Source organism: Scyliorhinus torazame, chromosome 26 (assembly GCF_047496885.1).
Source record: "Scyliorhinus torazame isolate Kashiwa2021f chromosome 26, sScyTor2.1, whole genome shotgun sequence".
Classification (NCBI taxonomy): Eukaryota; Metazoa; Chordata; class Chondrichthyes; order Carcharhiniformes; family Scyliorhinidae; genus Scyliorhinus; species Scyliorhinus torazame.
In genome coordinates, this window is record NC_092732.1 from 42,514,021 (window position 1) to 42,541,335 (window position 27,315).

The following is a 27,315-nucleotide window of genomic DNA, read 5'->3' on the forward strand; positions in this document are numbered from 1 at the left end:
CTGTCACTGTATAACACAGGGATACAGTACTGGTGGGGACGGGTCTGTCACTGTATAACACAGGGATACAGTACTGGTGGGGACGGGTCTGTCACTGTATAACACTGGGGTACAGTACTGGTGGGGACGGGTCTGTCACTGTATAACACAGGGATACAGTACTGGTGGGGACGGGTCTGTCACTGTATAACACAGGGATACAGTACTGGTGGGGACGGGTCTGTCACTGTATAACACAGGGATACAGTACTGGTGGGGACGGGCCTGTCACTGTATAACACTGGGGTACAGTACTGGTGGGGACGGGTCTGTCCCTGTATAACACTGGGGTACAGTACTGGTGGGGACGGGTCTGTCCCTGTATAACACTGGGGCACAGTACTGGTGGGGACGGGTCTGTCACTGTATACCACTGGGGTACAGTACTGGTGGGGACGGGTCTGTCACTGTATACCACTGGGGTACAGTACTGGTGGGGACGGGTCTGTCACTGTATAACACTGGGGTACAGTACTGGTGGGGACGGGTCTGTCACTGTATAACACAGGGATACAGTACTGGTGGGGACGGGTCTGTCGCTGTATACCACTGGGGTACAGTACTGGTGGGGACGGGTCTGTCACTGTATAACACTGGGGTACAGTACTGGTGGGGACGAGTCTGTCACTGTATACCTCTGGGGTACAGTACTGGTGGGGACGGGTCTGTCACTGTATACCACTGGGGTACAGTACTGGTGGGGACGGGTCTGTCACTGTATAACACTGGGGTACAGTACTGGTGGGGACGGGTCTGTCACTGTATAACACAGGGATACAGTACTGGTGGGGACGGGTCTGTCGCTGTATACCACTGGGGTACAGTACTGGTGGGGACGGGTCTGTCACTGTATAACACTGGGGTACAGTACTGGTGGGGACGAGTCTGTCACTGTATAACACTGGGGTACAGTACTGGTGGGGTCGGGTCTGTCGCTGTGTAACACTGGGGTACAGTACTGGTGGGGACGGGTCTGTCGCTGTATAACACAGGGATACAGTACTGGTGGGGACGGGTCTGTCACTGTATAACACAGGGATACAGTACTGGTGGGGACGGGTCTGTCACTGTATAACACTGGGGTACAGTACTGGTGGGGAGGGGCCTGTCACTGAAAACACTGGGGTGCAGTACTGGTGGGGACGGGTCTGTCACTGTATAACCCTGGGGTACAGTACTGGTGGGGACGGGTCTGACACTGTATAACACTGGGGTACAGTACTGGAGGGGACGGGTCTGTCACTGTATAACACTGGGGTACAGTACTGTTGGGGACGGGTCTGTCGCTGTATAACACTGGGGTACAGTACTGGTGTGGACGGGTCTCACTGTATAACACTGGGGCACAGTACTGGTGGGGACGGGCCTGTCACTGTATAACACTGGGGTACAGTACTGGTGGGGACGGGTCTGTCACTGTATAACACTGGGGTACAGTACTGGTGGGGAGGGGCCTGTCACTGAAAACACTGGGGTACAGTACTGGTGGGGACGGGTCTGTCACTGTATAACCTTGGGGTACAGTACTGGTGGGGACGGGTCTGTCACTGTATAACACTGGGATACAGTACTGGTGGGAACGGGTCTGTCACTGTATAATACTGGGGTACAGTACTGGTGGGGACGGGCCTGTCGCTGTATAACACTGGGGTACAGTACTGGTGGGGACGGGTCTGTCACTGTATAACACTGGGGTACAGTACTGGTGGGGACAGGTCTGTCGCTGTATAACACTGGGGTACAGTACTGGTGGGGACGGGTCTGTCACTCTATAACACTGGGGTACAGTACTGGTGGGGACGGGTCTGTCACTGTATTACACTGGGGTACAGTACTGGTGGGGACGGGTCTGTCACTGTATAATACTGGGGTACAGTACTGGTGGGGACGGGTCTGTCACTCTATAACACTGGGGTACAGTACTGGTGGGGACGGGTCTGTCACTGTATAACACTGGGGTACAGTACTGGTGGGGATGGGTCTGTCGCTGTATAACACTGGGGTACAGTACTGGTGGCGACGGGTCTGTCACTCTATAACACTGGGGTACAGTACTGGTGGGGACAGGTCTGTCGCTGTATAACACTGGGGTACAGTACTGGTGGGGACGGGTCTGTCACTCTATAACACTGGGGTACAGTACTGGTGGGGACGGGTCTGTCACTGTATTACACTGGGGTACAGTACTGGTGGGGACGGGTCTGTCACTGTATAATACTGGGGTACAGTACTGGTGGGGACTGGTCTGTCACTCTATAACACTGGGGTACAGTACTGGCGGGGACGAGTCTGTCACTGTATAACACTGGGGTACAGCACTGGTGGGGACGTGTCTGTCACTGTATAACACTGGGGTACAGTACGGGTGGGGACGGATCTGTTACTGTATAACATTGGGCACAGTACTGGTGGAGACGGGCCTGTCACTGTATAACACTGGGGTACAGTACTGGTGGGGACGGGTCTGTCAGTGTAGAACACTGGGGTACAGTACTGGTGGGGACGGGTCTGTCACTGTATAACACTGGGGTACAGTACTGGTGGGGACGGGTCTGTCACTGTATAACACAGGGGTACAGTCCCGGTGCGGACGGGTCTGTCACTGTATAACACTGGGGTACAGTACCGGTGGGGACGGGTCTGTCGCTGTATAACACTGGGGTACAGTACCGGTGTGGACGGGTCTGTCGCTGTATAACACTGGGGTACAGTCCCGGTGCGGACGGGTCTGTCACTGTATAACACTGGGGTACAGTACTGGTGGGGACGGGTCTGTCGCTGTATAACACTGGGGTACAGTACGGGTGGGGACGGATCTGTTACTGTATAACATTGGGCACAGTACTGGTGGGGACGGGCCTGTCACTGTATAACACTGAGGTACAGTACTGGTGGGGACGGGTCTGTCGCTGTATAACACTGGGGTACAGTACTGGTGGGGACGGGTCTGACACTGTATAACACTGGGGTACAGTACTGGTGGGGACGGGTCTGTCGCTGTATAACACTGGGGTACAGTACTGGTGGGACGGGTCTGACACTGTATAACACTGGGGTACAGTGCTGGAGGGGACGGGTCTGTCACTGTATAACCCTGGGGTACAGTACTGGTGGGGACGAGTCTGTCACTGTATAACACTGGGGTACAGTACTGGTGGGGATGGGTCTGTCACTGTATAACGCTGGGGTTCAGTACTGTTGGGGACGGGTCTGTCGCTGTATAACATTGGGGTACAGTACTGGTGGGGACGGGTCTCACTGTATAACACTGGGGTACAGCACTGGTGGGGAGGGGCCTGTCACTGAAAACACTGGGGTACAGTACTGGTGGGGACGGGTCTGTCACTGTATAACCCTGGGGTACAGTACTGGTGGGGACGGGTCTGACACTGTATAACACTGGGGTACTGTACTGGAGGGGACGGGTCTGTCACTGTATAACACTGGGGTACAGCACTGTTGGGGACGGGTCTGTCGCTGTATAACATTGGGGTACAGTACTGGTGGGGACGGGTCTGTCACTGTATAACACTGAGGTACAGTACTGGTGGGGATGTGTCTGTCACTGTATAACACTGGGGTACAGTACTGGTGGGGATGTGTCTGTCACTGTATAACACTGGGGTACAGTACTGGTGGGGATGTGTCTGTCACTGTATAACACTGGGGTACAGTACTGGTGGGGAGGGGCCTGTCACTGAAAACACTGGGGTACAGTACTGGTGGGGACGGGTCTGTCACTGTATAACCCTGGGGTACAGTACTGGTGGGGACGGGTCTGACACTGTATAACACTGGGGTACTGTACTGGAGGGGACGGGTCTGTCACTGTATAACACTGGGGTACAGCACTGGTGGGGAGGGGCCTGTCACTGAAAACACTGGGGTACAGTACTGGTGGGGACGGGTCTGTCACTGTATAACCCTGGGGTACAGTACTGGTGGGGATGTGTCTGTCACTGTATAACACTGGGGTACAGTACTGGAGGGGACGGGTCTGTCACTGTATAACACCGGGGTACAGTACTGTTGGGGACGGGTCTGTCGCTGTATAACACTGGGGCACAGTACTGGTGCGGACGGGTCTGTCACTGTATAACACTGGGATACAGTGCTGGTGGGGACGGGTCTGTCACTGTATAACACTGGGGTACAGTACTGGTGGGGAAGAGTCTGTCACTGTATAACATTGGGGTACAGTGCTGGTGGGGACGGGTCTGTCACTGTATAACACTGAGGTACAGTGCTGGTGGGGACGGGTCTGTCACTGTATAACACTGGGGTACAGTACTGGTGGGGATGTGTCTGTCACTGTATAACACTGGGGTACAGTACTGGTGGGGACGGGTCTGTCACTGTATAACACTGGGGTACAGTACTGGTGGGGACGGGTCTGTCACTGTGTAACACTGGGGTACAGTACTGGTGGGGACGGGTCTGTCACTGTATAACACTGGGATACAGTACTGGTGGTGACGGGTCGGTCACTGTATAACACTGGGGTACAGTACTAGTGGGGAATGGTCTGTCACTGTATTACACTGGGGTACAGTACTGGTGGGGACGGGTCTGTCACTGTATAACACTGGGGTACAGTACTGGTGGGGACGGGTCTGTCACTGTATAACACTGGGGTACAGTACTGGTGGGGACGGGTGTGTCGCTGTATAACACTGGGGTACAGTACTGGTGGGGACGGGCCTGTCGCTGTATAACACTGGGGCACAGTACTGGTGGGGACGGGTCTGTCACTGTATAACACTGAGGTACAGTACTGGTGGGGACGGGCCTGTCGCTGTATAACACTGGGGCACAGTACTGGTGGGGACGGGTCTGTCGCTGTATAACACTGAGGTACAGTACTGGTGGGGACGGGTCTGTCACTGTATAACACTGGGGTACAGTACTGGTGGGGACGGGCCTGTCGCTGTATAACACTGGGGCACAGTACTGGTGGGGACGGGTCTGTCGCTGTATAACACTGGGGTACAGTACTGGTGGGGACGTGTCTGTCGCTGTATAACACTGGGGTACAGTACCGGTGGGGACGGGTCTGTCGCTGTATGACACTGGGGTACAGTACTGGTGGGAAAGGGTCTGTGGCTGTATAACACTGGGGTACAGTACTGGTGGGGATGGGTCTGTCACTGTATAACACTGGGGTACAGTACTGGTGGGGACGGGTCTGTCACTGTATAACACTGGGATACAGTACCGGTGGGGACGGGTCTGTCACTGTATAACACTGGGGTACAGTACCGGTGGGGACGGGTCTGTCACTGTATAACACTGGGGTACAGTACTGGTGGGGAGGGGCCTGTCACTGAAAACACTGGGGTACAGTACTGGTGGGGACGGGTCTGTCACTGTATAACATTAGGGTACAGTATTGGTGGGGACGGGTCTGTCACTGTATAACACTGGGGTACAGTACTGGTGGGGAGGGGCCTGTCACTGAAAACACTGGGGTATAGTACTGGTGGGGACGGGTCTGTCACTGTATAACCCTGGGGTACAGTACTGGTGGGGACGGGTCTGTCGCTGTATAACATTGGGGTACAGTACTGGTGGGGACGGGTCTCACTGTATAACACTGGGGTACAGCACTGGTGGGGAGGGGCCTGTCACTGAAAACACTGGGGTACAGTACTGGTGGGGACGGGTCTGTCACTGTATAACCCTGGGGTACAGTACTGGTGGGGACGGGTCTGACACTGTATAACCTTGGGGTACAGTACTGGTCGGGACGGGTCTGTCACTGTATAACCTTGGGGTACAGTACTGGTGGGGACGGGTCTGTCACTGTATAACACTGGGGTACAGTACTAGTGGGGACGGGTCTGTCACTGTATAACACTGGGGTACAGTACTGGTGGGTCACTGTATAACACTGGGGTACAGTACTGGTGGGGACGGGTCTGTCACTGTATAACACTGGGGTACAGTACTGGTGGGGACGGGTCTGTCACTGTATAACACAGGGATACAGTACTGGTGGGGACGGGTCTGTCACTGTATAACACTGGGGTACAGTACTGGTGGGGACGGGTCTGTCACTGTATAACACTGGGGTTCAGTACTGGTGGGGACGGGTCTGTCGCTGTATAACACTGGGGAACAGTACTGGTGGGGACGTGTCTGTCGCTGTATAACACTGGGGTACAGTACTGGTGGGGACGGGTCTGTGGCTGTATAACACTGGGGTACAGTACTGGTGGGGATGGGTCTGTCACTGTATAACACTGGGGTACAGTACCGGTGGGGACGGGTCTGTCGCTGTATAACACTGGGATACAGTACCGGTGGGGACGGGTCTGTCACTGTATAACACTGGGGTACAGTACCGGTGGGGACGGGTGTGTCACTGTATAACACTGGGGTACAGTACTGGTGGGGAGGGGCCTGTCACTGAAAACACTGGGGTACAGTACTGGTGGGGACGGGTCTGTCACTGTATAACACTGGGGTACAGTACTGGTGGGGACGGGTCTGTCACTGTATAACACTGGGGTACAGTACTGGTGGGGACGGGTCTGTCACTGTATAACACTGGGGTACAGTACTGGTGGGGACGGGTCTGTCACTGTATAACACTGGGGTACAGTACTGGTGGGGACGGGTCTGTCACTGTATAACATTGGGGTACAGTATTGGTGGGGACGGGTCTGACACTGTATAACACTGGGGTACAGTACTGTTGGGGACGGGTCTGTCGCTGTATAACATTGGGGTACAGTACTGGTGGGGACGGGTCTGTCACTGTATAACCCTGGGGTACAGTACTGGTGGGGACGGGTCTGACACTGTATAACCTTGGGGTACAGTACTGGTGGGGACGGGTCTGTCATTGTATAACACTGGGGTACAGTACTGGTGGGTACGGGACTGTCACTGTATAACACTGGGGTACAGTACTGGTGGGGACGGGTCTGTCACTGTATAACACTGGGGTACCGTACTGGTGGGGACGGGTCTGTCACTGTATAACACTGAGGTACAGTACTGGTGGTGACGGGTCTGTCACTGTATAACACTGGGGTACAGTACTAGTGGGGACGGGTCTGTCACTGTATAACACTGGGGTACAGTACTGGTGGGGATGGGTCTGTCGCTGTATAACACTGGGGTACAGTACTGGTGGGGACGGGTCTGTCAGTGTATAATACTGGGATACAGTACTGGTGGGGACAGGTCTGTCGCTGTATAACACTGGGGTACAGTACTGGTGGGGACGGGTCTGTCACTGTATAACACTGGGGTACAGTACTGGTGGGGACGGGTCTGTCACTGTATAATACTGGGGTACAGTACTGGTGGGGACGGGTCTGTCACTGTATAACACTGGGATACAGTACTGGTGGGGACGGGTCTGTCACTCTATAACACTGGGGTACAGTACTGGTGGGGATGGGTCTGTCACTGTATAACACTGGGGCACAGTACTGGTGGAGACGGGTCTGTCACTGTATAACACTGGGGTACAGTACTGGTGGGGACGGGTCTCACTGTATAACACTGGGGTATAGTACTGGCGGGGACGGGTCTGTCACTGTATAACACTGGGGTACAGCACTGGTGGGGATGGGTCTGTCACTGTATAACACTGGGGTACAGTACCGGTGGGGACGGGTCTGTCGTGGATAACACTGGGGTACAGTACTGGTGGGGACGTGTCTGTCACTGTATAACACTGGGGTACAGTACGGGTGGGGACGGATCTGTTACTGTATAACATTGGGCACAGTACTGGTGGGGACGGGCCTGTCACTGTATAACACTGGGGTACAGTACTGGTGGGGACGGGTCTGTCACTGTATAATACTGGGGTACAGTACTGGTGGGGACGGGTCTGTCACTGTATAACACTGGGATACAGTACTGGTGGGGACGGGTCTGTCACTGTATAACACTGGGGTACAGTACTGGTGGGGACGGGTCTGTCACTGTATAACACTGGGATACAGTACTGGTGGGGACGGGTCTGTCACTCTATAACACTGGGGTACAGTACTGGTGGGGATGGGTCTGTCACTGTATAACACTGGGGCACAGTACTGGTGGAGACGGGTCTGTCACTGTATAACACTGGGGTACAGTACTGGTGGGGACGGGTCTCACTGTATAACACTGGGGTATAGTACTGGCGGGGACGGGTCTGTCACTGTATAACACTGGGGTACAGCAATGGTGGGGATGGGTCTGTCACTGTATAACACTGGGGTACAGTACCGGTGGGGACGGGTCTGTCGTGGATAACACTGGGGTACAGTACTGGTGGGGACGTGTCTGTCACTGTATAACACTGGGGTACAGTACGGGTGGGGACGGATCTGTTACTGTATAACATTGGGCACAGTACTGGTGGGGACGGGCCTGTCACTGTATAACACTGGGGTACAGTACTGGTGGGGACGGGTCTGTCAGTGTATAACACTGGGGTACAGTACTGGTGGGGACGTGTCTGTCACTGTATAACACTGGGGTACAGTACTGGTGGGGACGGGTCTGTCACTGTATAACACTGGGGTACAGTACTGGTGGGGAGGGGTCTGTCACTATAACACTGGGGTACAGTACTGGTGGGGACAGATCTGTCACTGTATAACACTGGGGTACGGTACTGGTGGGGACGGGTCTGTCACTGTATAACACTGGGGTACAGTACTGGTGGGGACGGGTCTGTCACTGTATAACACTGGGGTACAGTACTGGTGGGGAGGGGTCTGTCACTATAACACTGGGGTACAGTACTGGTGGGGACAGATCTGTCACTGTATAACACTGGGGTACAGTACTGGTGGGGATGGGCCTGTCACTGTATAACACTGGGGTACGGTACTGGTGGGGACGGGTCTGTCACTGTATAACACTGGGGTACAGTACTGGTGGGGACGGGCCTGTCGCTGTATAACACTGGGGTACAGTACTGGTGGGGATGGGCCTGTCACTGTATAACACTGGGGTACAGTACTGGTGGGGACGGGTCTGTCACTGTATAACACTGGGGTACAGTACTGGTGGGGACGGGCCTGTCACTGTATAACACTGGGGTACAGCACTGGTGGGGACGGGTCTGTCACTGTATAACACAGGGGTACAGTACCGGTGCAGACGGGTCTGTCACTGTATAACACTGGGGTACAGTACTGGTGGGGACGTGTCTGTCACTGTACAACACTGGGGTACAGTACGGGTGGGGACGGATCTGTTACTGTATAACATTGGGCACAGTACTGGTGGGGACGGGCCTGTCACTGTATAACACAGGGGTACAGTACCGGTGCGGACGGGTCTGTCGCTGTATAACACTGTGGTACAGTACTGGTGGGGACGGGTCTGTCGCTGTATAACACTGGGGTACAGTACTGGTGGGGATGTGTCTGTCGCTGTATAACACTGGGGTACAGTACCGGTGGGGACGGGTCTGTCACTGTATAACACTGGGGTACAGTACTGGTGGGGACGGGTCTGACACTGTATAACACTGGGGTACAGCACTGGAGGGGACGCGTCTGTCACTGTATAACACTGGGGTACAGTACTGGTGGGGACGGGTCTGTCACTGTATAACACAGGGGTACAGTACCGGTGCGGACGGGTCTGTCACTGTATAACACTGGGGTACAGTACCGGTGGGGACGGGTCTGTCGCTGTATAACACTGGGGTACAGTACTGGTGGGGACGTGTCTGTCACTGTACAACACTGGGGTACAGTATGGGTGGGGATGGGTCTGTCGCTGTATAACACTGGGGTACAGTACTGGTGGGGACCGGTCTGTCGCTGTATAACACTGGAGTACAGTACTGGTGGGGACGGGTCTGTCACTGTATAACACTGGGGTACAGTACTGGTGGGGACGGGTCTGTCACTGTATAATACTGGGGTACAGTACTGGTGGGGACGGGTCTGTCACTGTATAACACTGGGGTACAGTACTGGTGGGGACGGGTCTGTCACTGTATAACACTGGGGTACAGTACTGGTGGGGATGGGTCTCACTGTATAACACTGGGGTACAGTACTGGTGGGGACGGGTCTGTCACTGTATAACACTGGGATACAGTACTGGTGGGGACGGGTCTGTCACTGTATAACACTGCGGTACAGTACTGGTGGGGACGGGTCTGTTATGCTGATCCTCTTGCTCACTGTAATTACCTGGCAGACGCCTCAAACCGCTCATTGACAAGGCTTACACGCCAACCGGACGCTCCAGTCCGTGCCAGTTCCATTTCCCAGTCTAATTGAGTCTCAAACATGCGTGTTGGATAAAGCTCCCCATCAAAATTCGAATTCAACTGCCTGTGATCTGTTGGGTGGTGGAAGAAGGAGGCAGCTTGGACGAAGGTAATCGGGAGCAGTGGGGCGCGAGCGGTTGAGGTGTGTGAACGCAGCAGCGAGAGAGCGAGGAGGAGGGAAAAGCAGACAGGTATTGTCAACAATTGCTATTCACACCAAATTCAACAGACAAATTCTCTCAGAAAAGATGCAAGACATTGAAACTAACCTAAGTCATTTGACACCTCCACAGAATACTGAAACAAAAACAATTTCCGAGGAGATGCAGGTTGACAGCTCTGAGCAATCAGGGGGATTATCTGTAAAATCAAGAAAAGAATAATCCTCATCCTGTGAATAAACAGTGACTCTGTACAGTTACACAGTGAGTGATCCTCACCCTGAATAAACAGTGACTCTGTACAGTCACAGTGAGTGATCCTCACCCTGAATAAACAGTGACTCTGTACAGTTACACAGTGAGTGATCCTCACCCTGCTGAATAAACAGTGACTCTGTACAGTTACACAGTGAGTGATCCTCACCCGGAATAAACAGTGACTCTGTACAGTTACACAGTGAGTGACCCTCACCCTGCTGAATAAACAGTGACTCTGTACAGTTACACAGTGAGTGATCCTCACCCTGAATGAACAGTGACTCTGTACAGTTACACAGTGAGTGATCCTCACCCTGAATAAACAGTGACTCTGTACAGTTACACAGTGAGTGATCCTCACCCTGAATAAACAGTGACTGTACAGTTACACAGTGAGAGATCCTCACCCTGAATAAACAGTGAAACTGTACAGTTACACAGTGAGTGATCCTCACCCTGAATAAACAGTGACTCTGTAGTTACACAGTGAGTGATCCTCACCCTGAATAAACAGTGACTCTGAACAGTTACACAGTGAGTGATCCTCACCCTGCTGAATAAACAGTGACTCTGTACAGTTACACAGTGAGTGATCCTCACCCTGCTGAATAAACAGTGACTCTGTTACAGTAACAGTGAGTGATCCTCACCCTGAATAAACAGTGACTCTGTTACAGTAACAGTGAGTGATCCTCACCCTGAATAAACAGTGACTCTGTACAGTTACACAGTGAGTGATCCTCACCCTGCTGAATAAACAGTGACTCTGTACAGTTACACAGTGAGTGATCCTCACCCTGAATAAACAGTGACTCTGTCCAGTTACACAGTGAGTGATCCTCACCCTGAATAAACAGTCACTCTGTACAGTTACACAGTGAGTGATCTCTCACCCTGCTGAATAAACAGTGACTCTGTACAGTTACACAGTGAGTGATCCTCACCCTGAATAAACAGTGACTCTGTACAGTTACACAGTGAGTGATCCTCACCCTGAATAAACAGTTACTCTGTACAGTTACACAGTGAGTGATCCTCACCCTGCTGAATAAACAGTGACTCTGTACAGTTACACAGTGAGTGATCCTCACCCTGAATAAACAGTGTCTCTGTACAGTTACACAGTGAGTGATACTCACTCTGCTGAATAAACAGTGATTCTGTACAGTTACACAGTGAGTGATCCTCACCCTGCTGAATAAACAGTGACTCTGTACAGTTACACAGTGAGTGATCCTCACCCTGCTGAATAAACAGTGACTCTGTACAGTTACAGTGAGTGATCCTCACCCTGAATAAATAGTGACTCTGTACAGTTACACAGTGAGTGATCCTCACCCTGAATAAACAGTGACTCTGTACAGTTACAGTGAGTGATCCTCACCCTGAATAAACAGTGACTCTGTACAGTTACACAGTGAGTGATCCTCACCCTGAATAAACAGTGACTCTGCACAGTTACACAGTGAGTGATCCTCACCCTGCTGAATAAACAGTGACTCTGTTACAGTAACAGTGAGTGATCCTCACCCTGAATAAACAGTGACTCTGTTACAGTAACAGTGAGTGATCCTCACCCTGAATAAACAGTGACTCTGTACAGTTACACAGTGAGTGATCCTCACCCTGCTGAATAAACAGTGACTCTGTACAGTTACACAGTGAGTGATCCTCACCCTGAATAAACAGTGACTCTGTCCAGTTACACAGTGAGTGATCCTCACCCTGAATAAACAGTCACTCTGTACAGTTACACAGTGAGTGACCCTCACCCTGCTGAATAAACAGTGACTCTGTACAGTTACACAGTGAGTGATCCTCACCCTGAATAAACAGTGACTCTGTACAGTTACACAGTGAGTGATCCTCACCCTGAATAAACAGTTACTCTGTACAGTTACACAGTGAGTGATCCTCACCCTGCTGAATAAACAGTGACTCTGTACAGTTACACAGTGAGTGATCCTCACCCTGAATAAACAGTGTCTCTGTACAGTTACACAGTGAGTGATACTCACTCTGCTGAATAAACAGTGATTCTGTACAGTTACACAGTGAGTGATCCTCACCCTGCTGAATAAACAGTGACTCTGTACAGTTACACAGTGAGTGATCCTCACCCTGCTGAATAAACAGTGACTCTGTACAGTTACAGTGAGTGATCCTCACCCTGAATAAATAGTGACTCTGTACAGTTACACAGTGAGTGATCCTCACCCTGAATAAACAGTGACTCTGTACAGTTACAGTGAGTGATCCTCACCCTGAATAAACAGTGACTCTGTACAGTTACACAGTGAGTGATCCTCACCCTGAATAAACAGTGACTCTGCACAGTTACACAGTGAGTGATCCTCACCCTGCTGAATAAACAGTGACTCTGTACAGTTACACAGTGAGAGATCCTCACCCTGAATAAACAGTGACTCTGTACAGTTACACAGTGAGTGATCCTCACCCTGAATAAACAGTGACACTGTACAGTTACAGTGAGTGATCCTCACCCTGCTGAATAAACAGTGACTCTGTACAGTTACAGTGAGTGATCCTCACCCTGCTGAATAAACAGTGACTCTGTACAGTTACACAGTGAGTGATCCTCACCCTGAATAAACAGTGACTCTGAACAGTTACACAGTGAGTGATCCTCACCCTGCTGAATAAACAGTGACTCTGTACAGTTACACAGTGAGTGATCCTCACCCTGCTGAATAAACAGTGACTCTGTACAGTTACACAGTGAGTGACCCTCACCCGGAATAAACAGTGACTCTGTACAGTTACAGTGAGTGATCCTCACCCTGCTGAATAAACAGTGACTCTGTACAGTTACAGTGAGTGATCCTCACCCTGCTGAATAAACAGTGACTCTGTACAGTTACACAGTGAGTGATCCTCACCCTGAATAAACAGTGACTCTGTACAGTTACACAATGAGTGATCTTCACCCTGAATAAACAGTGACTCTGTACAGTTACACAGTGAGTGATCCTCACCCTGAATAAACAGTGACTCTGTACAGTTAGACAGTGAGTGATCCTCACCCTGAATAACCAGTGACTCTGTACAGTTACACAGTGAGTGATCCTCACCGTGCTGAATAAACAGTGACTCTGTACAGTTACACAGTGAGTGATCCTCACCCTGAATAAACAGTGACTCTGTACAGTTACAGTGAGTGATCCTCACCCTGAATAAACAGTGACTCTGTATAGTTACAGAGAGAGTGATCCTCACCCTGAATAAACAGTGACTCTGTACAGTTACAGTGAGTGATCCTCACCCTGAATAAACAGTGACTCTGTACAGTTACACAGTGAGTGATCCTCACCCTGAATAAACAGTGACTCTGTACAGTTACAGTGAGTGATCCTCACCCTGCTGAATAAAGAGTGACTCTGTACAGTTACACAGAGAGTGATCCTCACCCTGAATAAACAGTGACTCTGTACAGTTACAGTGAGTGATCCTCACCCTGAATAAACAGTGACTCTGTACAGTTACACAGTGAGTGATCCTCACCCTGAATAAACAGTGACTCTGTACAGTTACAGTGAGTGATCCTCACCCTGCTGAATGTGTGTGTGTCTCAGGTTTCAGCCAGTCTCAGAGGTAGGATAAATTCCAAAGGTCACCCCCAGGGTCCGGGTGTCGGAGAGGCCGGGAGTCCCGGGGTTGACTGGACTGAGGACAAGGTGTGCAGAGTAACAGGATGAATTAAGTGTACCTCACAAGCTCGGGAGTCCGGTTCAAACTGAAAGTGTAAGAGGCGGAAATCCTTGCAGTAAATCAGGAGTGTTTGCGGCTGGAATTTCAGGTTGGAAGCGGCTGTGAGAATCTTTGTCCGCGAGTTGTTCACTGCATAACACCAAAAACAACCAATCAGCTATCAGAGAAGCAGCGGCTCCGCACACATCACTCTGCTGCTAAGGCACAGACACGAACAAGGGGAGAGGTTTGCGGTGTGGCCCTATCACAGAGGCAGACAGCACAGAGAAGACCCATTGGCCCATCGCGTCTGAACAAAGAACAAAGAAATGTACAGCGCAGGAACAGGCCCTTCGGCCCTCCAAGCCTGTGCCGACCATGCTGCCCGACTAAACTACAATCTTCTACACTTCCTGGGTCCGTATCCCTCTATTCCCATCCTATTCATGTATTTGTCAAGATGCCCCTTAAATGTCCCTATCGTCCCTGCTTCCACCACCTCCTCCGGTAGCGAGTTCCAGGTACCCACTACCCTCTGTGTAAAAAACTTGCCTCGTACATCTACTCTAAACCTTGCCCCTCTCACCTTAAACCTATGCCCCCTAGTAATTGACCCCTCTACCCTGGGAAAAAGCCTCTGACTATCCACTCTGTCTATGCCCCTCATAATTTTGTATACCTCTATCAGGTCTCCCCTCAACCTCCTTCGTTCCAGTGAGAACAAACCGAGTTTATTCAACCGCTCCTCATAGCTAATGCCCTCCATACCAGGCAACATTCTGGTAAATCTCTTCTGCACCCTCTCTAAAGCCTCCACATCCTTCTGGTAGTGTGGCGACCAGATTTGAACACTATACTCCAAGTGTGGCCTAACTAAGATTCCATACAGCTGCAACATGACTTGCCGATTCTTATACTCAATGCCCCGGCCAATGAAGGCAAGCATGCCGTATGCCTTCTTGACTACCTTCTCCACCTGTGTTGCCCCTTTCAGTGACCTGTGGACCTCAATCAGGGCCCCCAATCCAACACAGACACGTGCAGAGTCCCCAATCCAACACAGACACACGCAGAGTCCCCAATCCAACACAGACACGCGCAGCCCCCAATCCAACACAGACACGCACAGAGTCCCCAATACAACACAGACACACGCAGAGTCCCCAATCCAACACAGACACGCGCAGCCCCCAATCCAACACAGACACGCACAGAGTCCCATATCCAACACAGACACGCGCAGAGTCCCCAATACAACACAGACACACGCACAGAGTCCCCAATCCAACACAGACACGTGCAGAGTCCCCAATCCAACACAGACACGCGCAGCCCCCAATCCAACACAGACACGCACAGAGTCCCCAATACAACACAGACACACGCAGAGTCCCCAATCCAACACAGACACGCACAGAGCCCCCAATCCAACACAGACACGCGCAGAGTCCCCAATCCAACAAATACACACGCACAGAGTCCCCAATCCAACACAGACACGTGCAGAGTCCCCAATCCAACACAGACACGCGCAGCCCCCAATCCAACACAGACACGCACAGAGTCCCCAATACAACACAGACACGCGCAGAACCCCCAAAACAACACAGACACGCGCAGAGTCCCCAATCCAACACAGACACGCACAGAGCCCCCAATCCAACACAGACACGCGCAGAGCCCCCAATCCAACACAGACACGCGCAGAGTCCCCAATCCAACACAGACACGCACAGAGCCCCCAATACAACACAGACACGCACAGAGTCCTCAATCCAACACAGACACGCGCAGAGCCCCCAATCCAACACAGACACGCACAGAGCCCCCAATACAACATAGACACGCGCAGAGTCCCCAATCCAACACAGACACGCGCAGAGCCCCCAATCCAACACAGACACACGCAGAGCCCCCAATCCAACAGAGACACGCACAGAGCCCCCCAATCCAACACAGACACGCGCAGAGCCCCCAATCCAACACAGACACGCGCAGAGTCCCCAATCCAACACAGACACGCACAGAGTCCCCAATCAAACACAGACACGCGCAGAGTCCCCAATCCAATACAGACACGCGCAGAGCCCCCAATCCAACACAGACACGCGCAGAGCCCCAATCCAACACAGACACGCACAGAGCCCCCAATACAACACAGACACGCGCAGAGCCCCCAATCCAACAGAGACACGCACAGAGCCCCCAATCCAACACAGACACGCGCAGAGTCCCCAATCCAATACAGACACGCGCAGAGCCCCCAATCCAACACAGACACGCACAGAGCCCCCAATCCAACACAGACACGAGCAGAGCCCCCAATCCAACAGAGACACGCACAGAGTCCCCAATCCAACACAGACACGAGCAGAGCCCCCAATCCAACACAGACACGCGCAGAGTCCCCAATCAAACACAGACACGCACAGAGCCCCCAATCCAACACAGACACGCGCAGAGTCCCCAATCCAACACAGACACGCACAGAGTCCCCAATCCAACATAGACACGAGCAGAGCCCCCAATCCAACACAGACACGCGCAGAGTCCCCAATACAACACAGACACGCACAGAGCCCCCAATCCAACACAGACACGCACAGAGCCCCCAATCCAACACAGACACGCGCAGAGTCCCCAATCCAACACAGACACGCACAGAGCCCCCAATCCAACACAGACACGCACAGAGCCCCCAATCCAACACAGACACGTGCAGAGTCCCCAATCCAACACAGACACGCGCAGAGTCCCCAATCCAACACAGACACGCACAGAGTCCCCAATCCAACACAGACACGCACAGAGTCCCCAATCCAACACAGACACGCGCAGAGTCCTCAATCCAACACAGACACGCGCAGAGTCCCCAATCCAACACAGACACGCACAGAGCCCCCCAATCCAACAAAGACACGCGCAGAGCCCCAATCCAACACAAACACGCGCAGAGTCCCCAATCCAACACAGACACGCACAGAGTGCCCAATCCAACACAGACACGCGCAGAGCCCCCAATCCAACACAGACACGCGCAGAGTCCCCAATCCAACACAGACACGCACAGCCCTCAATCCAACACAGACACGCACAGAGTCCCCAATCCAACACAGACACGCACAGATTCCCCAATCAAACACAGACACGCGCAGAGTCCCCAATCCAACACAGACACGCACAGATTCCCCAATCAAACACAGACACGCGCAGAGTCCCCAATCCAACACAGACACGCACTGAGTCCCCAATCCAACACAGACACGAGCTGAGCCCCCAATCCAACACAGACACGCACAGAGTCCCTAATCCAACACAGACACACACAGATTCCCCAATCAAACACAGACACGCGCAGAGTCCCCAATCCAACACAGACACGCACAGAGTCCCCAATCCAACAGAGACACGCGCAGAGCCCCCAATCCAACACAGACACGCACAGATTCCCCAATCAAACACAGACACGCGCAGAGTCCCCAATCCAACACAGACACGCACAGAGTCCCCAATCCAACACAGACACGAGCTGAGCCCCCAATCCAACACAGACACGCACAGAGTCCCTAATCCAACACAGACACGCGCAGAGCCCCCAATCCAACACAGACACGCACAGAGCCCCCAATACAACACAGACACGCGCAGCCCCCAATCCAACACAGACACGCACAGAGTCCCCAATACAACACAGACACACGCAGAGTCCCCAATCCAACACAGACACGCGCAGCCCCCAATCCAACACAGACACGCACAGAGTCCCATATCCAACACAGACACGCGCAGAGTCCCCAATACAACACAGACACACGCACAGAGTCCCCAATCCAACACAGACACGTGCAGAGTCCCCAATCCAACACAGACACGCGCAGCCCCCAATCCAACACAGACACGCACAGAGTCCCCAATACAACACAGACACACGCAGAGTCCCCAATCCAACACAGACACGCACAGAGCCCCCAATCCAACACAGACACGCGCAGAGTCCCCAATCCAACAAATACACACGCACAGAGTCCCCAATCCAACACAGACACGTGCAGAGTCCCCAATCCAACACAGACACGCGCAGCCCCCAATCCAACACAGACACGCACAGAGTCCCCAATACAACACAGACACGCGCAGAACCCCCAAAACAACACAGACACGCGCAGAGTCCCCAATCCAACACAGACACGCACAGAGCCCCCAATCCAACACAGACACGCGCAGAGCCCCCAATCCAACACAGACACGCGCAGAGTCCCCAATCCAACACAGACACGCACAGAGCCCCCAATACAACACAGACACGCACAGAGTCCTCAATCCAACACAGACACGCGCAGAGCCCCCAATCCAACACAGACACGCACAGAGCCCCCAATACAACACAGACACGCGCAGAGTCCCCAATCCAACACAGACACACGCAGAGCCCCCAATCCAACAGAGACACGCACAGAGCCCCCCAATCCAACACAGACACGCGCAGAGCCCCCAATCCAACACAGACACGCGCAGAGTCCCCAATCCAACACAGACACGCACAGAGTCCCCAATCAAACACAGACACGCGCAGAGTCCCCAATCCAATACAGACACGCGCAGAGCCCCCAATCCAACACAGACACGCGCAGAGCCCCAATCCAACACAGACACGCACAGAGCCCCCAATACAACACAGACACGCGCAGAGCCCCCAATCCAACAGAGACACGCACAGAGCCCCCAATCCAACACAGACACGCGCAGAGTCCCCAATCCAATACAGACACGCGCAGAGCCCCCAATCCAACACAGACACGCACAGAGCCCCCAATCCAACACAGACACGAGCAGAGCCCCCAATCCAACAGAGACACGCACAGAGTCCCCAATCCAACACAGACACGAGCAGAGCCCCCAATCCAACACAGACACGCGCAGAGTCCCCAATCAAACACAGACACGCACAGAGCCCCCAATCCAACACAGACACGCGCAGAGTCCCCAATCCAACACAGACACGCACAGAGTCCCCAATCCAACATAGACACGAGCAGAGCCCCCAATCCAACACAGACACGCGCAGAGTCCCCAATACAACACAGACACGCACAGAGCCCCCAATCCAACACAGACACGCACAGAGCCCCCAATCCAACACAGACACGCGCAGAGTCCCCAATCCAACACAGACACGCACAGAGCCCCCAATCCAACACAGACACGCACAGAGCCCCCAATCCAACACAGACACGTGCAGAGTCCCCAATCCAACACAGACACGCGCAGAGTCCCCAATCCAACACAGACACGCACAGAGTCCCCAATCCAACACAGACACGCACAGAGTCCCCAATCCAACACAGACACGCGCAGAGTCCTCAATCCAACACAGACACGCGCAGAGTCCCCAATCCAACACAGACACGCACAGAGCCCCCCAATCCAACAAAGACACGCGCAGAGCCCCAATCCAACACAAACACGCGCAGAGTCCCCAATCCAACACAGACACGCACAGAGTGCCCAATCCAACACAGACACGCGCAGAGCCCCCAATCCAACACAGACACGCGCAGAGTCCCCAATCCAACACAGACACGCACAGCCCTCAATCCAACACAGACACGCACAGAGTCCCCAATCCAACACAGACACGCACAGATTCCCCAATCAAACACAGACACGCGCAGAGTCCCCAATCCAACACAGACACGCACAGATTCCCCAATCAAACACAGACACGCGCAGAGTCCCCAATCCAACACAGACACGCACTGAGTCCCCAATCCAACACAGACACGAGCTGAGCCCCCAATCCAACACAGACACGCACAGAGTCCCTAATCCAACACAGACACACACAGATTCCCCAATCAAACACAGACACGCGCAGAGTCCCCAATCCAACACAGACACGCACAGAGTCCCCAATCCAACAGAGACACGCGCAGAGCCCCCAATCCAACACAGACACGCACAGATTCCCCAATCAAACACAGACACGCGCAGAGTCCCCAATCCAACACAGACACGCACAGAGTCCCCAATCCAACACAGACACGAGCTGAGCCCCCAATCCAACACAGACACGCACAGAGTCCCTAATCCAACACAGACACGCGCAGAGCCCCCAATCCAACACAGACACGCACAGAGCCCCCAATACAACACAGACACGCACAGAGTCCCCAATCCAACACAGACACGCGCAGAGTCCCCAATCCAACACAGACACGAGCTGAGCCCCCAATCCAACACAGACACGCACAGAGTCCCTAATCCAACACAGACACGCGCAGAGCCCCCAATCCAACACAGACACGCACAGATTCCCCAATCAAACACAGACACGCGCAGAGTCCCCAATCCAACACAGACACGCACAGAGTCCCCAATCCAACACAGACACGAGCTGAGCCCCCAATCCAACACAGACACGCACAGAGTCCCTAATCCAACACAGACACGCGCAGAGCCCCCAATCCAACACAGACAAGCACAGAGCCCCCAATACAACACAGACACGCACAGAGTCCCCAATCCAACACAGACACGCGCAGAGTCCTCAATCCAACACAGACACGCGCAGAGCCCCCAATCCAACACAGACACGCGCAGAGTCCCCAATCCAACACTGACACGCACAGAGTCCCCAATCCAACACAGACACATGCAGAGCCCCCAATCCAACACAGACACATGCAGAGCCCCCAATCCAACACAGACACGCACAGAGCCCCCAATCCAACACAGACACGCACAGAGTCCCCAATCCAACACAGACACGCGCAGAGCCCTCAATCCAACACAGACACGCACAGAGCCCCCAATCCAACACAGACACGCACAGAGCCCCCAATCCAACACAGACACGCGCAGAGCCCCCAATCCAACACAGACACGCACAGAGCCCTCAATCCAACACAGACACATGCAGAGCCCCCAATCCAACACAGACACGCACAGAGCCCCCAATCCAACACAGACACGCACAGAGTCCCCAATCCAACACTGACACGCACAGAGTCCCCAATCCAACACAGACACGCACAGAGCCCCCAATCCAACACAGACACGCGCAGAACCCCCAATCCAACACAGACACGCGCAGAGCCCCCAATCCAACACAGACACGCGCAGAGTCCCCAATCCAACACAGACACGCACAGATTCCCCAATCAAACACAGACACGCGCAGAGTCCCCAATCCAACACAGACACGCACAGATTCCCCAATCAAACACAGACACGCGCAGAGTCCCCAATCCAACAGAGACACGCACAGAGTCCCCAATCCAACACAGACACGAGCTGAGCCCCCAATCCAACACAGACACGCACAGAGCCCCCAATCCAACACAGACACGCACAGAGTCCCTAATCCAACACAGACACGCGCAGAGCCCCCAATCCAACACAGACACGCACAGAGCCCCCAATCCAACACAGACACGCGCAGAGTCCCTAATCCAACACAGACACGCGCAGAGTCCCCAATCCAACACAGACACGCACAGAGTCCCCAATCCAACACTGAGACGCGCAGAGTCCCCAATACAACACAGACACCCGCAGAGCCCCCAATCCAACACAGACACGCACAGAGTCCCCAATCCAACACAGACACGCGCAGAGCCCCCAATCCAACACAGACACGCACAGAGCCCCCAATCCAACACAGACACGCGCAGAGCCCCCAATCCAACACAGACACGCGCAGAGCCCCCAATCCAACACAGACACGCACAGAGTCCCCAATCCAACACTGACACGCTCAGAGTCCCCAATCCAACACAGACACGCGCAGAGTCCCCAATACAACACAGACACGCACAGAGCCCCCAATCCAACACAGACACGAGCAGAGTCCCCAATACAACACAGACACACGCAGAGCCCCCAATCCAACACAGACACGCACAGAGTCCCCAATCCAACACAGACACGCACAGAGCCCCCAATCCAACAGAGACACGCACAGAGTCCCCAATCCAACACAGACACGCGCAGAGCCCCCAATCCAACAGAGACACGCACAGAGTCCCCAATCCAACACAGACACGCACAGAGCCCCCAATCCAACACAGACACGCGCAGAGTCCCCAATCCAACAGAGACACGCACAGAGCCCCCAATCCAACACAGACACGCACAGAGTCCCCAATCCAACACAGACACGCGCAGAGTCCCCAATCCAACACAGACACGCGCAGCCCTCAATCCAACACAGACACGCGCAGATTCCCCAATCAAACACAGACACGCGCAGAGTCCCCAATCCAACACAGACACGCACAGAGCCCCCAATCCAACACAGACACGCACAGAGCCCCCAATCCAACACAGACACGCACAGAGTCCCCAATACAACACAGACACACGCAGAGCCCCCAATCCAACACAGACACGCACAGAGCCCCCAATCCAACACAGACACGCACAGAGCCCCCAATCCAACACAGACACGCACAGAGCCCCCAATCCAACACAGACACGCACAGAGTCCCCAATACAACACAGACACACGCAGAGCCCCCAATCCAACACAGACACGCACAGAGCCCCCAATCCAACAGAGACACGCACAGAGTCCCCAATCCAACACAGACACGCGCAGAGTCCCCAATCCAACACAGACACGCACAGAGTCCCCAATCCAACACAGACACGCACAGAGTCCCCAATCCAACACAGACACGCACAGAGCCCCCAATCCAACAGAGACACGCACAGAGTCCCCAATCCAACACAGACACGCACAGAGCCCCCAATCCAACACAGACACGCGCAGAGTCCCCAATCCAACAGAGACACGCACAGAGCCCCCAATCCAACACAGACACGCACAGAGTCCCCAATCCAACACAGACACGCGCAGAGTCCCCAATCCAACACAGACACGCGCAGCCCTCAATCCAACACAGACACGCGCAGATTCCCCAATCAAACACAGACACGCGCAGAGTCCCCAATCCAACACAGACACGCGCAGAGTCCCCAATCCAACACAGACACGCACAGAGCCCCCAATCCAACACAGACACGCACAGAGCCCCCAATCCAACACAGACACGCACAGAGTCCCCAATACAACACAGACACACGCAGAGCCCCCAATCCAACACAGACACGCACAGAGTCCCCAATCCAACACAGACACGCGCAGAGTCCCCAATCCAACACTGACACGCGCAGAGTCCCCAATCCAACACAGACACGCGCAGAGTCCCCAATCCAACACTGACACGCGCAGAGCCCCCAATCCAACACTGACACGCGCAGAGCCCCCAATCCAACACAGACACGCGCAGAGTCCCCAATCCAACACAGACACGCACAGAGTCCCCAATCCAACACAGACACGCGCAGAGCCCCCAATCCAACACAGACACGCGCAGCCCCCAATCCAACACAGACACGCACAGAGTCCCCAATCCAACACAGACACGCGCAGAGCCCTCAATCCAACACAGACACGCACAGAGTCCCCAATCCAACACAGACACGCACAGAGTCCCCAATCCAACACAGACACGCGCAGAGCCCTCAATCCAACACAGACACGCACAGAGTCCCCAATCCAACACAGACACGCACAGAGCCCCCAATCCAACACAGACACATGCAGAGCCCCCAATCCAACACAGACACGCACAGAGCCCTCAATCCAACACAGACACGCACAGAGTCCCCAATCCAACACAGACACGCGCAGCCCCCAATCCAACACAGACACGCACAGAGTCCCCAATCCAACACAGACACGCGCAGAGCCCTCAATCCAACACAGACACGCACAGAGTCCCCAATCCATCACAGACACGCGCAGAGCCCCCAATCAAACACAGACACGCACAGAGCCCCCAATCCAACACAGACACGCACAGAGCCCCCAATCCAACACAGACACGTGCAGAGCGCCCAATCCAACACTGACACGCGCAGAGCCCCCAATCCAACACAGACACGTGCAGAGCCCCCAATCCAATACTGACACGCGCAGAGTCCCCAATCCAACACAGACACGCACAGAGTCCCCAATCCAACACAGACACGCACAGAGCCCCCAATCCAACACAGACACGCACAGAGTCCCCAATCCAACACAGACACGCGCAGAGCCCCCAATCAAACACAGACACGCACAGAGCCCCCAATCCAACACAGACACGCGCAGAGCCCCCAATCCAACACAGACACGCGCAGAGTCCCCAATCCAACACAGACACGCACAGCCCTCAATCCAACACAGACACGCACAGAGTCCCCAATCCAACACAGACACGCACAGATTCCCCAATCAAACACAGACACGCGCAGAGTCCCCAATCCAACACAGACACGCACAGATTCCCCAATCAAACACAGACACGCGCAGAGTCCCCAATCCAACACAGACACGCACTGAGTCCCCAATCCAACACAGACACGAGCTGAGCCCCCAATCCAACACAGACACGCACAGAGTCCCTAATCCAACACAGACACACACAGATTCCCCAATCAAACACAGACACGCGCAGAGTCCCCAATCCAACACAGACACGCACAGAGTCCCCAATCCAACAGAGACACGCGCAGAGCCCCCAATCCAACACAGACACGCACAGATTCCCCAATCAAACACAGACACGCGCAGAGTCCCCAATCCAACACAGACACGCACAGAGTCCCCAATCCAACACAGACACGAGCTGAGCCCCCAATCCAACACAGACACGCGCAGAGTCCCCAATCCAACACAGACACGCACAGAGCCCCCAATACAACACAGACACGCACAGAGTCCTCAATCCAACACAGACACGCGCAGAGCCCCCAATCCAACACAGACACGCACAGAGCCCCCAATACAACACAGACACGCGCAGAGTCCCCAATCCAACACAGACACGCGCAGAGCCCCCAATCCAACACAGACACACGCAGAGCCCCCAATCCAACAGAGACACGCACAGAGCCCCCCAATCCAACACAGACACGCGCAGAGCCCCCAATCCAACACAGACACGCGCAGAGTCCCCAATCCAACACAGACACGCACAGAGTCCCCAATCAAACACAGACACGCGCAGAGTCCCCAATCCAATACAGACACGCGCAGAGCCCCCAATCCAACACAAACACGCACAGAGCCCCCAATCCAACACAGACACGCACAGAGTCCCCAATCCAACACAGACACGCGCAGAGCCCCAATCCAACACAGACACGCACAGAGCCCCCAATACAACACAGACACGCGCAGAGCCCCCAATCCAACAGAGACACGCACAGAGCCCCCAATCCAACACAGACACGCGCAGAGTCCCCAATCCAATACAGACACGCGCAGAGCCCCCAATCCAACACAGACACGCACAGAGCCCCCAATCCAACACAGACACGAGCAGAGCCCCCAATCCAACAGAGACACGCACAGAGTCCCCAATCCAACACAGACACGAGCAGAGCCCCCAATCCAACACAGACACGCGCAGAGTCCCCAATCAAACACAGACACGCACAGAGCCCCCAATCCAACACAGACACGCGCAGAGTCCCCAATCCAACACAGACACGCACAGAGTCCCCAATCCAACACAGACACGAGCAGAGCCCCCAATCCAACACAGACACGCGCAGAGTCCCCAATACAACACAGACACGCACAGAGCCCCCAATCCAATACTGACACGCGCAGAGTCCCCAATCCAACACAGACACGCACAGAGTCCCCAATCCAACACAGACACGCACAGAGCCCCCAATCCAACACAGACACGCACAGAGTCCCCAATCCAACACAGACACGCGCAGAGCCCCCAATCAAACACAGACACGCACAGAGCCCCCAATCCAACACAGACACGCGCAGAGCCCCCAATCCAACACAGACACGCGCAGAGTCCCCAATCCAACACAGACACGCACAGCCCTCAATCCAACACAGACACGCACAGAGTCCCCAATCCAACACAGACACGCACAGATTCCCCAATCAAACACAGACACGCGCAGAGTCCCCAATCCAACACAGACACGCACAGATTCCCCAATCAAACACAGACACGCGCAGAGTCCCCAATCCAACACAGACACGCACTGAGTCCCCAATCCAACACAGACACGAGCTGAGCCCCCAATCCAACACAGACACGCACAGAGTCCCTAATCCAACACAGACACACACAGATTCCCCAATCAAACACAGACACGCGCAGAGTCCCCAATCCAACACAGACACGCACAGAGTCCCCAATCCAACAGAGACACGCGCAGAGCCCCCAATCCAACACAGACACGCACAGATTCCCCAATCAAACACAGACACGCGCAGAGTCCCCAATCCAACACAGACACGCACAGAGTCCCCAATCCAACACAGACACGAGCTGAGCCCCCAATCCAACACAGACACGCGCAGAGTCCCCAATCCAACACAGACACGCACAGAGCCCCCAATACAACACAGACACGCACAGAGTCCTCAATCCAACACAGACACGCGCAGAGCCCCCAATCCAACACAGACACGCACAGAGCCCCCAATACAACACAGACACGCGCAGAGTCCCCAATCCAACACAGACACGCGCAGAGCCCCCAATCCAACACAGACACACGCAGAGCCCCCAATCCAACAGAGACACGCACAGAGCCCCCCAATCCAACACAGACACGCGCAGAGCCCCCAATCCAACACAGACACGCGCAGAGTCCCCAATCCAACACAGACACGCACAGAGTCCCCAATCAAACACAGACACGCGCAGAGTCCCCAATCCAATACAGACACGCGCAGAGCCCCCAATCCAACACAAACACGCACAGAGCCCCCAATCCAACACAGACACGCACAGAGTCCCCAATCCAACACAGACACGCGCAGAGCCCCAATCCAACACAGACACGCACAGAGCCCCCAATACAACACAGACACGCGCA

At 54.0% G+C, this 27,315-nt stretch overlaps 1 protein-coding gene across 1 annotated transcript in view; it reads right to left on the reverse strand.

Annotated features, from left to right (window-relative positions):
- The window catches only part of mtmr11 (myotubularin related protein 11), a 173,759-nt gene that overhangs the window by 124,080 nt on the left and 22,364 nt on the right, over positions 1-27,315 (reverse strand). Inside the window, exons 5-7 of the mRNA XM_072490525.1 lie at positions 14,426-14,556; positions 10,549-10,639; positions 10,200-10,350 (exon numbers count right to left, since the gene is read on the reverse strand). Coding sequence (XP_072346626.1) covers positions 10,200-10,350; positions 10,549-10,639; positions 14,426-14,556 — 373 coding nt within the window. The remainder of the gene's footprint in view (positions 1-10,199; positions 10,351-10,548; positions 10,640-14,425; positions 14,557-27,315) is intronic.